This window comes from Mastigoproctus giganteus, chromosome 7, assembly GCF_048544385.1.
Source record: "Mastigoproctus giganteus isolate SK-2022 chromosome 7, ASM4854438v1, whole genome shotgun sequence".
Classification (NCBI taxonomy): domain Eukaryota; kingdom Metazoa; phylum Arthropoda; class Arachnida; order Uropygi; family Thelyphonidae; genus Mastigoproctus; species Mastigoproctus giganteus.
The window spans coordinates 135,680,797-135,696,000 of NC_143581.1; the positions used below are offsets into that span (position 1 = coordinate 135,680,797).

The 15,204-nt window shown below is 38.9% G+C and overlaps 1 protein-coding gene across 1 annotated transcript in view; it reads right to left on the reverse strand.

Annotated features, from left to right (window-relative positions):
- Window positions 1-15,204, reverse strand: part of LOC150083214 (HUWE1-associated protein modifying stress responses) — a 98,055-nt gene that overhangs the window by 40,596 nt on the left and 42,255 nt on the right. Inside the window, exon 2 of the mRNA XM_090377105.1 lies at window positions 6,368-6,439. Within this exon, the coding sequence (XP_090233231.1) occupies window positions 6,368-6,439 (72 nt within the window). The remainder of the gene's footprint in view (window positions 1-6,367; window positions 6,440-15,204) is intronic.

The following is a 15,204-nucleotide window of genomic DNA, read 5'->3' on the forward strand; positions in this document are numbered from 1 at the left end:
GAACATGGTGTGCCTCGACACAGCTCTTAATGGGGGTCAGAGGGTGATAGATCTGGTGTCTAGCACACACTCGCTACTATACGCCTTGGGTCCGGCCAGCAGCAGAACAAGTTCTCCTGTTCTATTGTTGGCTTGAAGTAAAGGCTTGGGCTAGGCCCAGTACACAGGACTCAGCGGCAAATGGAGGAAACTCAGAAGCCTGCAACAATGATACTAGAAAACTGAATCTGTGCTTGTTAACAGGAGAAACTGCTTCGACAGATATGGGATACACTTAAATAGAAGGGCGTGCAAGAATATCTGCTCATGCTATAGAGGTAGTCTTAGGTTGTTTGGTTTTTAGGAGCATTAGCAACTAAGGCCATATTGCTACAGGAATATGCGGTGGTCATTCCCTGACCTTTCCGCATCCTCCGTATTTGGTGGTGACGGGCTCGAACCCTGGTCTAATCAAAAAGCGTGTGCTCCTTCCCATCTGGCTATGGAGGCGCCGGAAGTCTTAGGTGGGTTGGAAAACTGCTAGCTTAAGGGGGGGGGGAATTCAGACTAATAGATTAACAGAAGTCGCAGGCACAGGTGAAAGTGATTCTTGCACTGCTTCTATTGGAATGAGTAGCAGCCTGGAAAGCAAGGTGCTGGGGACTTCAAGGACTGCTCTGAGTCATCACAGAACAAGTAAATACACGGGTTATGTTAACTAACCCGTGTATTTAACCGTGTTTTATGTAAGAGTAAGAACAGGTGTATGTATACTTGCATGTAACCAACACTAGGAGCATAGTAAATTTGAGGAATTTGAATTAGAATTTAAGTGCTGGTCAAGACATCAAAGGCAGATATTGTTAGGATAGTAGAGATGTGGTGTCATACAGAATTGGAATTTGGGGGAGTACAATTGTATGGAAACGATAGAGAGGACAGGAAGGGAGGAGGGGGTTATGCTGTTAGTTAAGAAACACAATCTAAAGCAGTGCATCCACTTGACACGGGCGGACAGTGCGATGTTGAGTCACTTTGGTGTGACATAAGAACTGGGAAAGCAAAAATGATAGTAGCAGTGTGCTTTAGGCCTAATGATTCTGATTAGTACAATGAACCGTATAGAGAAACAGAGTTGGCCAGTAAATCAGAATTTCTAATAATGGGGGAGTTTAATCAGATCAACTGGAACTTGTTGATTGTTAACACTAGCAAGACTTATGGATTTATTGGATGACTTCTGAGAGGCAATCGGAGGGAGTAATATTCTTGATCAGATTATCAGCAGTGATTCTTCATGCATTAAGAATCTGCAGATAGATGAACCACTAGGTGGCAGTGATCACAGTATACTGATGTGGGATTTACTTAAAGATGTAACTACCATCAGGTAAAGGGTTTTTGTTTTCATAAAGGTGACTCTGGTGATCTCAGACAGTTTTTAAATTCTATACAATAAGACAAACTGATGATGTTACCAACAGCAAATTCTAAATGGGAAGCATTCAAGGAATTAATATTGGAAGCCACAAGGCTTTTCATATCAACTAAGAAATGGATGTCAAATGACAATGGGATTTCTGGCAGAAAAGAAAAATGCATGGAATGCATATAAATTATCAGGTGACACAGAAGACTATGGTAGATATAAGCTAGTCTGTAATCAAGTTAAAGGAGGTTAGGCAAGTGAAGGCAGATTATGAGAAATATTTTGCAAAGGATGCTAAGAAAAACATCAAAGACTTCTTTTCATATATAAACTCTAGAAGGGATTAATCAGATTGGTGCACTTGATATTGATTGTTCGACTGTTGATCCTGCTCAGTAGCTGACAAACTGAATGAGTATTTTGCATCTACATTCACACATGACGAATTCTGTAAGGAATTGGAAGCCAGAAGTTTATCAAACTCTAAAAGGAAGCTAAGTGATTTTGTAATAACCGAGGGAAGGTGGAGAGAAATTGTTGAAGTGAAACATAAGGCATCTGGGGTCGATGGGATCTATCCAGTTAATTGAAGAACGCAGCAATGGAATTAAGCAAACACTTAGCTTTAATTAACAGAGCATCCTTGGATTCGGGGGTATTCTGATGGACTGGATATGTGCTAATTTATCCCCAATTCACAAAGGGAGATCTAACAGTGACACAAGAAAATTAGATCTTTTAGATAGTTAGGAAAATAATGGAGTCACTGGTTAAAGAAACTTTGCAGGATCATCTAGACAAGACTGCAGTTATAGCTCAGTACACAGCATGAGTTGTTAAGGAGAAGTCTTGTCTCACCAATTTGATTGGATTCTATGATGTGGTCACAAAGGAACTGGATGCAAAAAATAATTTTGCAATTATATACTTAGATTTCAAGACAAATTTTAATACTGTTCCAGATGGAAGACTGATGTACAAACTGGAGCACTATGGCATTAAGGGCAAGTTGCTGCTATGGATAAAGGGATGGTTGAGTGGAAGAAGACAGAGCATAATAATCAATGGACACTGCTCATTGTGGACTAATGTGATTAGTGGAATCCCCCACAGTTTGGTGTTAGGTCTACTTTTATTTTCATATATTTATCAGTGATATTGATGAAGGTATATCAGGCTTAATGTACAAGTTTGCAGACCATACAAAGGTTGGTAGGGTTGTTAATGATAGTACGCTGCAGGAACAGAATGCAAAAAAATGGGTTTAACACTAGAAAATGCAAAGTACTGCATATGTGTAGAAGTAACCTGCAGAGTAACATACCAACTGTGCAGTACTACATTCAAGGTAGTGGAAATGCAGTTTATATATGAAGATTACTCAGCAGTGCTGACAGGCTGCCAGAGCAGTTCATAGGGTCTTGTTACTGATATACAGGGATTTTGCTAGCAGGGATAAGGAGGCGATTATCTTCTTGTATAAGGCAACAGTCAGCGACAACTTGAGTACCGTGTACAGGTCTTGAGGACTCATTTTAGAAAGAATGTAGAGCTGCTGGAAACAGTATAGAGAAGAGCAATGAGATTGGTGAGGGAAATTAAAGGTTGCTCTTATAAAGAAAGGCTTAAGTTATGAAATTGCAATGTCTGGAGACTAGGCACCTGCATGGTGACCTGACCTCCCTCTTTCTCAGATTATAAACCTAAGTGGGCATAAATTCAAACAGAGGAAATGCAGTTATAGAACAGATATGTAGAAATTTGCCTTTAGCTAGTGGGTGGTTGAATGATGGAACAACCTTCTATCTGTTCTTGTGGAAGTTGATAGCATAAATAAAAATTCAATGGAAGAACTGGACAAATTTTTGAAGTGAACAGATGGGTGAAATGGGAAGTAGACTGCAGTTATAGTTCAGACACAGCATGGGTTTGTTAAGGGGAAGCCTTGTCTGACCGATTTGACTGGATATTATGAAGTGTTCACAAAGGAACTGGATGCAAAAAACAATTTTGATATCATATACAGTACTCTCGATTTTCCGGATAATCGATTTCTGGTTAATCAAAAAATACAGCAAATTCTCGACATACGTAAGAGATATGTTCCAGTGTGTAATTTGTGCATGCCGTGATCATTGTTATTGATTGCTTATTATTATTATTTTTTTCAATGTTTTAAATTTTATAATCCCAAAAAAAAAAAAAAAAAAATTACATAAGTCTCTTTTACTAGTATGAACCACAGCAATATGTTCTACGTTGATATCAATATTTGTAAAATAATAAGGAAAGTTTACCTCAATATAATACGCAGAATCATACGGAAGTGTTCTACATATTATATTGAGGTAAAAGGTCAAGTGCAGTCATTATCAACCCACTGCAGGATGGAAGCCTCCTCAACAATTCATGCTGAGGGAAATGGACCATAATCTGCCACGCTGGTCCAGTGCGGGTTGGCAGATTGACCATATTCAGCAGTCAGGGGGTTGAACCCCTGTCCACTCAAAGAGCGTGTGTGCTACTGCACTCCTGCTCCCGACCACTCGGCTACGGAGGCCTTATATTGAGGTAAACCTCTCTTATTATTTTAGTCTTTTTTATGTAAGCTGCTGAACATTTTCCAATACAGTCGGGGACAATGTATTGAAAAATGTTCAGCAACTTACATAAAAAATATGGCGATAGATAAATAGAAAAACTTACCACGCACTACTTGCGTGTCCAATATGATGCTTCCCTTTATTTTTTACAATGTTGCGTATGGTTTGGTCACTATAATGGTTCATTAAAGATTTAACGGTTGCACCATTTTCACAATTTCCAAACAAAAAAAAAAAAAAAAAAAAAACTATTTACTATAAAAAACACATCACTGACATAAATAACGAAACAAAATTTGTCTTTTTGTGGTGCGACAAAACAACAATCGACGTGATGTACTAAAACAAACTAAGCATTTGTTCTCTCTCTCTCTCTTTTTTTTTTTGAGTGGCGGGTGCAAAGACAGTGGGGGTTGCAAGATAATAGGTACACTAATCTCCCAATGACGATGTATAATGCCGCTTCTTGTCACTTATTTACGACTTGCTAAACATTTGTTTATACCTATTCTAGTTATTATTTAATTTTATGATTTCTGGTTATTTATTTGTTTATTTATTTTTTTAATTTGGAGTCTTGAAGTGTCCCGATTAATCGAGAGTCTGCTGTACTTGGATTTTTGGAGAGCTTTTGATACTGTTACACATGGAAGACTACTAAACAAATTGGAGCAGTATGGCATTAAGGGCAAGTTGCTAATCATAATAATCAGTAATATTCATAATTTAACTCCAAAGACAGTATACTAAATTGTAGTGTACAGTCTTATGTGAATTTCTTCTAAGCAAACACATTAATATGTAATTATATATGCTCATGATGCAAAACATTGACTACCCCTCTCTACAATTAGAAATATCCCACAGCATTTAGGCATGACATCACCACTGGTGCAGCATATATAGTAGTGACACAGGTAGTGCCCAAGTTTTCCAGTACAAAGGGAAAAGGAAGGACCTGCCAGAGTTTCAATGGGGAAATGGTTTGAGGCATCAGGAAGGCAGGAACAGCACCTCAGCAACTACAGGCACTGTCAGCTGTTCAAAGGCTGCCATTGTGAAGGGTGAGAGAGAGAGAGAGACAGAGAGAACCACCCACTGTGCTGGAATGGGGAGACCACCACTGGTTGACAGTCCAGGTGAACAGCAGCTGGTTAATTGCTGGACAACGGACTGCAGACTACGACTAGGGTGCACAGAGAAAGGTTCTAAGGACACCATACAGCAGATGCTCTTTGGGATAGGCTTATGGAATAGATGACCTGTTCATATGCCCATATTGACCAACTGTCATCGACACCTCCACCTATAGGGGAAGCATGAGCACCATTCCTGGACATTGGATGAAGAGTTGCCTCATCTAATGAATCAAGATTCCAGCGAGCTTGTGTACAGCTGCAACTGGACTGCACAACTGGATAAAAAAAAAAAAAAAAAAAAAAAAAGCCAGTAGTATCATGGTTTTGGAATGTTTTCAAGAATATCACTAGGTCCTCTCACCCATATTTTGCCAGTTCCTACTTCAGCATTGTTTCAGAACAAGTTCATTGCATCTGGATGGCACTGGACTCTCTTAACAAGACAAATCCATGTGTCAGAAGACACACATTGAGCAGGAATGGTTTAAGGAGTATATGATGTGCTCCCCTGGCTGCACAAAATCCCCCCCCCCCAAGATCAATCTCCTTGAACATTTTTGGATGGGTAGGAGTGCAACATTTACCAGTCTAAGGCAGGGCCTTGTCTGTTGCCAAACTCTGGGACATGACACCTTAAAGGGTCTCGTGGAGCTGATGCAATGCCAAATGCAAGTGGTTTGCATGGCAAAAGGAAGCCCAGCACATTATTACATAGACGGTCATAATGTTTTGGCTCATGAGTGTACTTCATTACTTTAAGTATAGCTCTTCAAATGCAATCCAACCTTACTGTATATTGCAATAAAGATATTGCAATTTTAAAATCTCATTGTTAAGACACACACACACACAGTATATATAAATCTTAAGGTTATTCCAGTTGTCATGCATTTTTGGAGTGAACATTGTATTTTTTGGAACACATTTTCTTTATATGGCACTATATCTATGGAAAAACTGGTCTTTATTTACTAATTCTCACTTTAGGATCTACTTTTCAGAATGCATGGTGTTTGCAAATTGGAAGGTTAGAGTGCTGTGCAGTCTCACTTCCCACATTACTGTCATTGATTCAAGCTATATATATAAGCAAAACACTACAACCCTCAATCATGTTTCTTTCTTGCTTTGTAATTTGAAAATTCATTCCTAATTATGAACAGCATAAACAAACAATCCAAGTCGTAAATTATTTTTGGTATACAAATGAACCTTACCTTTATAAAGTGTAGTTACACTACTAGCAGCATTCTGAAATGGAATCCACAAGGAAATACCATTTTGACGATCTGAAAAGCAATTAATTTTAAGAGTAAATAAAAATTTTTTTTTTCTATTTTTGGATATAAAGCAGAAAAAATCCTGTCTTAATCTAATATTTAAAAGATATTTAGTATAGTAACAGAACTATCACATGCTTCAGAACAGAATCGTGCACAATAAAAAGTTAATTTCTAAACAAAAAAAATTCAAACTGGCAGCATATAAGTAAAGAGATCACAGGATAAATAATATTACATCTGGAAAATTAATACACGATAACTCAATATGTATAATGTTCGGGTCTTTTTTTTTTTTTTTGTAGTTGTTGGCGCATCGGCTTCTGTGGCCATAATGTACCTCCCAAGGTTTTTGCAGTACTTTCATCCAAGCCCGAGGCGGGATTCGAACCCGCGACCTTTTGGTTGCCAGGCAGGTACTTTACCCACCCGGCTACCCGGTCGGCTGTTTGGGTCATCTTTAAAATAACTGGGCATTTGACAGTGACACATTATTGTATAGAAGGGGTGGAGGGATGATGAAGCATTTTATCAAAAGCAGTCTGAGCATGACAAACACTTGTGCGGCTTCAGAAGTTACAAAATGCTAATACAGAATCTGTAAATTGAGTTAGTTGGAAATTAAGGTGTAATGAAAACAGGGAGTAATCTACAAACCAGAAGATAATGAGAACCTCTAAATGCAAATGGAATAGCTAAGCAAGTGTGAATGAATATCTTATGGTTGATTTCAATTTGCATCTAATTGACTGGAGCAGATGGGATTGAAACTCACAATGGGGAACAAAATTTTAAAATCATCTCGATGATTATTTCTATCAGAATGTTAGGGAAAGTGCTAGAGGCAAGAATATTCAAGACCTGATGACAAGACCATACGTAAGCTTAATGACATAATAGGACTGGTGGGGGGAGACAGTTGTTAAAGATAAAGTGATGAGTTTTAATTTCAGTAAATGAGATTATGACAACCTACATGATCTCCATCAAGGAAGGAGACACAGCACACAGGCAGAGACTATCTTAACCCTAGGCAAACAAGGCAATTGCCCAGGGACCATAAAATCATGGGGTCTGGTCCCTCAAATCATAAAATAAATTTTTTTATTTACAATTCAAAAAAACACAAAATTCTACCATAGTGCCCTCTGCTGCTGAAAGAACGTTAAAACTATGGATAAGGAGATGGCAACTGTTCTCCCTCTGTGAACACACAAAATGTCTTCTTCCGGAAACTTTAAGAGTTACCTTCGTATTCATTCCACAGAATTTTGCTTTAGCCATCAGCAAATCTGTTGAAGTCTAGATATGTGCACAAACTGAGTTATTGCTACTTGTGTGTGAATGCTCGTATACACCAGTGACATTATCAAACTTTAGCCCAGGAGTCCCAACTTTTTCCCCCGCGACCCCAAATATACATGACAACCACAAGCGATCCCATATACTTGTCTTTGAATGTGCCATTGGTGCCATGACTTCACAAAATTGCACCAAAACCTCACCATTTATCATTATTAATTCATAATAAATACTTTTACAGGGGACCCAAAAAAACTTTTGCCTAGGGCCCTGCATATCAAGGTAGGTCCTGCAAACAGGGCACAAATGCATTAGCATAATAATATACCATTAAAGTTATGGTTAGAGAAACTATGACTGCATATAGAAATAAAAAAAAAAAAAAAAAACCACATAAAAGCAGGATGCCAAGATTGGGGAATGATTAGCCAGTTTAACAGACCAGTAAAAGATGGCATGGGAAAGATACAGAATGAGGAAAAATTAAGAAGCCTATAATAGAATTACTATTATAGTAGTACTGAAAAGGTAAGTTGGAAAATACAGATTACAAGAAATCATGGATAAGGTAGCAAAGGATGCGAACAAGTTTTTCACATATGTGAAAGCAAAGAAGAAAAGTGCAAACGAGGTCAGACCTTTGTGTAAAAGTCTTAAATAATCGAGATGTACATGAATTAGCATACGATGCCTCTGCTGATGTTCTGAATTGCAGTGCAACAGTTTTGTACAGTCTTATGTGAATTTCTTCTAAGTAAACATTAATATGTAATTATATATGCTCATGATGCAAAACACTGACTACCCTTCTCTACAATTAGAAATATCCCACAGCATTTAGGTGTGACATCACCACTGGTGCAGAATATATAGTAGTGGCACAGGTAGTGACCAAGTTTGCCAGTACAAAGGGAAAGGGAAGGACCTGACAGAGTTTCAATGAGGAAATGGTTTGAGGTACCAGGAAGGCAGGAACAGCACCTCAGCAACTACAGGCACTGTCAGCTGTTCAAAGGTTGCCATTGTGAAGGAGAGAGAGAGAGAGAGAGAGAGAGAGAGAGAGAGAGAGAGAGAGAGAGAGAGAGAGAGAGAGAGAGAGAGAGAGAGAAAAAATAAAGTAGAGAGAACAATTTCACCCCTCCATTTTTTCCAAATGCCTGTCCAGTTCAGCCTTAAATTTATTTAGGCTATTAGCTTCCACAACAAAATATGGAAGCCTGTTCCACCAATCAACTACCCACTGGCTAAAGGCAAATTTCCGCACATCTATTCTACAACTACCTTTCCTCAATTTGAAACTGTGTCCCCTCAGGTTCTTCGTCTGAGCAAGAGGAAGAATCCCATCAGCATTCAGCTTGATCAACCCATTCAAGGCCAATCAGGTCACCTCGCAAGTGCAATTTGTAGAACTTTAGTAGGCTTTCGTCGAAAGAGCACTCCTTTGTTCCCCTCACCAATCTGTTGCCCTTCTTTCTGCTCGTTCTAGCAACTCTACATCCTAAAATGAGGCCTCCAGACCAGTACAGGTGTGGTTTGAGCATTGACTTGTATAACAAGATAATCACCTTCCTGTCCCTGCTAGCAAAATTCCTATATATAATTGACAAGACTCCATGCCCTGCCCTGGCAACCTGTTTGCACTGCTCAGCAAACTTCATATTTGACTACACAATTAACCCCCAGGTATTTTTCACTTTCCACTTCCCTGAGTGTAGTACCACACAGTTGGTACGTTTCTCTTCGGTTATTGCTACCCATATGCAGGACTCTGCATTTGTCAATGTTAAACTTCAGTTGCCACTTCTCAGCCAATTTTCCCAACTCATCTAGATCCAGTTGGAGTAGCAAACTGCCTTTACTGTCGTTAACAACACCGCCAACCTTTGTATCATCTGCAAACTTGGATATTAAACCCGATATACCTTCATCAATATCATTGATAAATATACAAAACAACAATGGGCCCAACACCGTACGCTAGGGAACTCCACTAATAACATTTGTCCATGAAGAGCAGTGTCCATTGATTACCACTCTGTCCTTTCCCACTCAACCATCCCATTATTCATTGTGGCAACTTACCCTTAATGCATTACCTCTCCAATTTGTACAGCAGTCTTCCATGTGCAACAGTATCAAAAGCTTTCCTGAAATCCAAGTATATGATATCAAAATTATTTTTGGCATTCAGTTCCTTTGTGACCACATCATAGTATCCAATCAAATTGGTCAGACAAAACTTCTCCTTAACAATTATGCTGTGTACTGGACTATAACTGCAGTCTTGTCTAGATGATCCTGCAATGGTTCTTTAACCAGTGGTTCCATTATTTCCCCCAGAACACATGTTAAACTAACAGATCTGTAGTTACTTGTGTCACCTTTAGAATACCCTTGGTGATACATTTGCACACCTCCAGTCCATGGCCCCCCGCCCCCGAGTCTAAGGAAGCTCTCATAATTATGTCTAAGAGTTTGCTTACTTTTTTCGCTGCCTCCTTTAATGGATAGATCCTGTCCACCCCGGGTGCCTTCCTTATGTTTAACTTCAACAATTTCTCCTCCACTTTGCTCTCAGTTATTACAAAAATTACTTTGCTTCCCATTAGCATTTGATAAACTTCTGGCACACTCCTTATTGAATAACTCCTCATTTGTGAATGTAGATGCAAAAAAATCATTCACTTTATCAGCTACCTGAGCATGATCATCACTAATCAACCCATCTATGTTAAGTGGACCAATCTGATTCATCCCTTTGCTTCTAGAGTTTACATAAGTAAAGTACTCTTTGCTGATTTTCTTTGCATCCTTTGCCAAAGATTTCTCATAATCTTCCTTCACCTGCCCAACCTCCTTTATAACCTTTACTATGAATCTGCCATAGGCTTCTATGTCACCAGATACTTTGTATGCATCCCATACATTTTTCTTCTCTGCCACGAGCCTCATTAATTCATCTGACATCCATTTAGGGCTAAACCCTGAGCATTTCTTAGTTGGAATGAAAAGCCTAGTAGCCTCCAAAATTAAGTCTCTGAAGGCTTCCCATTTAGAATTCAACGTTGGTAACATCATCAGTTGATCCCACTGTACAGAATTTACAAACTGTCTGAGACCTCTGTAGTCACCTTTATGAAAGCAAAAGTCCTTCCCCTTTAGCCTTTATGGTAGTTAAATCTTTAATCCCCACATCAGTACATTGTGATCACTGTCATCCAGTGGTTCCTTTATCTGCAAATTCTTAATGCATGAATAATCACTGCTGATAATCAGATCAAGAGTATTACTCCCTCTGGTTGCCTCTCAAACATGTTGCTGTAGAAAACAGTCATCCAACAAATCTACAAAAGTCTTGCTAGTATGCAAGTGATCAACCCACAAGTTCCAGTCAATATCTGGAAAGTTAAAATCCCCCATTATAAGACATTCTGATTTACTGGCCCACTATTTCTCTGGACAATTGCTCATTATACTCATCAGATTCATTAGGCCTATAACACACACACTGATTTTTCCTTTCCCAGTGCTAATTTCACACCAAACAGACTCAACAGTGTATTGTCCACCAACATCAATTGGATGCACTTCCTTAGATTTTATGTTTCTTAACTAACAGCATAACCCCTCCTCCTTTCCTGTCCTGTCTATCCTTCCTGTACACATTGTACTCCCCAAATTCCAATTCTGCACTGCTTATATCTGTGCGACACCACATCTCTGATATCCCAACAATACTTGCCTTTGATGCCTTGACTAGCACTTCAAGCTCATCAAATTTACTAACTATACTCCTAGAACTGGTGTACATGCAAGTATACATTTGCATTAGCATTAGTAGAGGCATATGATGCAAGAAAGCAAGCTTATTCAGCATCAGCCAAAAAAAAAAAAAAAAAAAAAGCACAACCACTACTCCCATTTCACCCCTCCGTTCGTTCGAAATACCCGTCCAGCTGAGCCTTAAATTTGTTTACGCTATCAACTTCAACAACAAGTGATGGAAGTCTATTCCACAAACCAACTGCCCGCTGGCTAAAGGCAAATTTCCGCAGATCTATCCAACATCCGTCCTTCCTCAATTTGAATTTATGCCCTCTCAGGTGATTATTCTGAGCAAGAGGAAGAATCCCATCGGCATTGAGCATGCTCAAGCCATTCAAAGCCTTATACACCTCTATCAGATCACCTCGCCGATGCCTAGTCTCCAGACTGTAATTTGCAAAACTTAAGCCTTTCTTCGTAAGAGCAACCCTTTGTTCCACTCACTAATCTTGTTGCCCTTCTCTGTACTCGTTCCAGCAGCTCTACATCCTTCTTGAAACGAGGTCTCCAGACCTGTATACAGTACTCAAGGTGTGGCCTGACCAAAGCCTTATACAAGGGAATAATCACATCCCTGTTAGAAAAATTCCTGTATATCATTGACAAGACACCATGAGCTACTCTTACAGCTCGTCTGCACTGCTCAGAGAATTTCATATCTGCCTGCACAATTACCCCCAGGTCCTTTTCATTCTCTACCACTGTCAGCGTAGTACCACAGAGTTGATACGTTGATCTGGGGTTACTGTTTCCCATATGAAGTACTTTACATTTGCCAATGTTAAACTTCATTTGCCACCTCTCAGCCCATCTGCTCAACCTTTCCAGATCCTGTTGCAGCAGCATAGCATCAGTAGTGTCCTTAACAACCCTGCCAACCTTTGTATCGTCTGCAAACTTGGACATTAAGCTTGATATACCATCATCTATATCATTTATAAATACAGAAAACAACAATGGACCCAACAGTGAACCCTGAGGAACTCCACTAATAACATTAGTTCACGTTGAGCAGTGTCCATTGATTACCACTCTCTTACCACTCTGTCTTCTGCCACTCAACCATCCCTTTATCCATAGCAGCAATTTGCCTCCAATGCCACACTGCTCCAATTTGTGCAGCAGTCTTCCATGCGCAACAGTATCAAAAGCCTTTCTAAGATCCAAATATATAATATCAAAGTTATTCCCTGCATCCAGTTCTTTTGTGACTACATCATAGTATCCAATCAAATTGGTCAGACAAGACCTGCCCTTAACAAAACCATGCTGTCTGAGCTATAACTGAATTCTTGTCCAGATGATCCTGCAGTGCTTCTTTAACCAGTGCCTCCATTAATTTTCCTGGAACAGAAGTTAAACTCACAGGTCTATAATTTAACTAACAGGTCTATAATTACTTGTGTCAGCCTTTGATCCTCCTTTGTGAATTGGAGTTACATTTGCACATCTCCAGTCTATGGGTACCTCTCCTGAGTCCAAAGAAGCTCTCATAATTATGGCTAGGGGTTTGCTTACTTCCTCTTCAATTCATTCCCACAACATTGCAGGAAAAAAAAAGGAGAATTTGCATTTCTTCCTTGATATTACCACTGCCTTCAACTCAAGTGCTGCTGGTTCTCTGATATCTCTGCTCTAGAACTATTACTGCATCTCAGGACCCCTGCTGAAAGTGGTTCAGCAATTACTTTACAATCTGAACCAACTTCTCTAACAAATCTGCAACATTAGCTTATACCTGCCCCAAGGATGAGCCCTCTCATCCTTATTCTTCTTGGTCATACTCTTTTCTTTTAAGTCACCCAAACTTCAGCTCTAAAGCTAATGATATATTCCTAGCTTTTGGAGCCCCTTTTGGCAGGGTCAGCCTTTACAATTCATCATGTAGAGCCCAACAACTGATTGATGACTTCCTGGATTATACGGAACTTTTTGGTTTGCACATCAATCCCTCGAAGACCAAGTATCTACCATTCTCCTTGGACATTTTTCAATAAATTAATTGTCACCTTTGCCTTATTATGTTTGTAAACTGTTGGCAATTTTTCTGAAGCATTTTTTGGATTTACCATATTTTGAAATAACTAATAATGCTTCATTTTTCACCAAGAAAATAGCAATTAATTGGGGAAAATCAGTCCCAGATGTTCTTAATTATAAGAAAATTGCTAATTTCAGACCTACTGTAATTCTCCTCTACTATATTAAAACTTATATACAAAACTGAATATTTTAATTTTGTCTTTGCTACCCTATCTCTATCCGCACTTCCCTTTTCTCAACAGCTGTACCGAACTGATCTCCCCTTCTGGTTTCCAAATGATTTTATTTATAATTTTACTTTTACTTAGCATTAAAATTTAACCCCATTTAACCTCAAGGTACCACGGATGTTTCTGATTACAAACAGAACATTTCGTACATTTTAGTATACTCAGCATCACCTTCTCCATTGATATGCTTTACATGGAAACTTACATTTTTTTTTTTTTTTTTTTAATCTTTGTGCACCTCAGTGTCCACTCTCTATGAACTAGTGTCAGAATAATAGAGTCAGATCTCTCAAATCCAGCAATCTTGAGATCAAATACTGTTTCTTGGAATTTTCCTGATTTCTGGTAGTCACAATACATTCACAGAAAAGCAAAATATTGCAATATATGCAATATTTTGTATACATTCACTGTATACAAAATATTGCATTTTTGTACTGCAATTTATTGCACAAACTAATGCATAGTACTTTAATGCATTATATGTTGCCTTTCTCTTCTTTTCAAGAGAAAGGTAACATACAGGACATGAAAAGTACAGGAAATATACAGCACATATTGCAAAGTACAGTAAAAATTAAATAATTTTCTCTTCCAAAATATACTATACTGTGTATGGTGTATTATGAAAGGAAATGTAGGAAAAATTACACACAGTTGCTTCACTGAAGTCCCGGTATCAAGTGTCTTTGACAGTTCAAACCTTTTCCTATATATGAATTTTGTAAGTATCCCACAATTTTCTGGGCTATTTACTTAATATTCTTTTAGGCATACACCTGTTTTTACTCTTAGTTACCCTAACACAGCCCATGTATTTACTGGTTCCACTATGACTCCCAACAGTCCTAAAAATCTCCATTACCTTGCTTTCCAACCCACCCAACATTGCCTAGATAGCATCAGCAAATATTCTTGCACTCTTTCTATTTAAGTGTACCCCTTCCCTGTAGAAGCAGTCTCTCCTGTCAACAAGCACAGACCAGGCTGAAAAAAATTCTACCCCATGACCACTGCACAATATCTCCAGGGCCGAGTTGATCGACAAGGCTCTTATCATATACTCCCTCCTATCGTGTCTGGGCAGAATTGCACACTTTCACTTCCAACCCCAACTCGCGACTTTTTTTTTTGACACTGACCTGTACTTGTTGAGTAAATCTGCAGATCTCTTACTCTTAATGTCATCAGTTCCAATGTGTACAATATCACATTTTGTGCCCTTAAAAGAGCTTATTTACAAATCATCAACTTTGGCCCCTGGCAGACATACCCTGGTCCTGTTGCACCTATCCTTGCATAGTATATTCCCCGTCTCCCTGACAATAGTCACCAACAATAATTAGTTCCTTTGGGACTAGCACATTCTGCCTT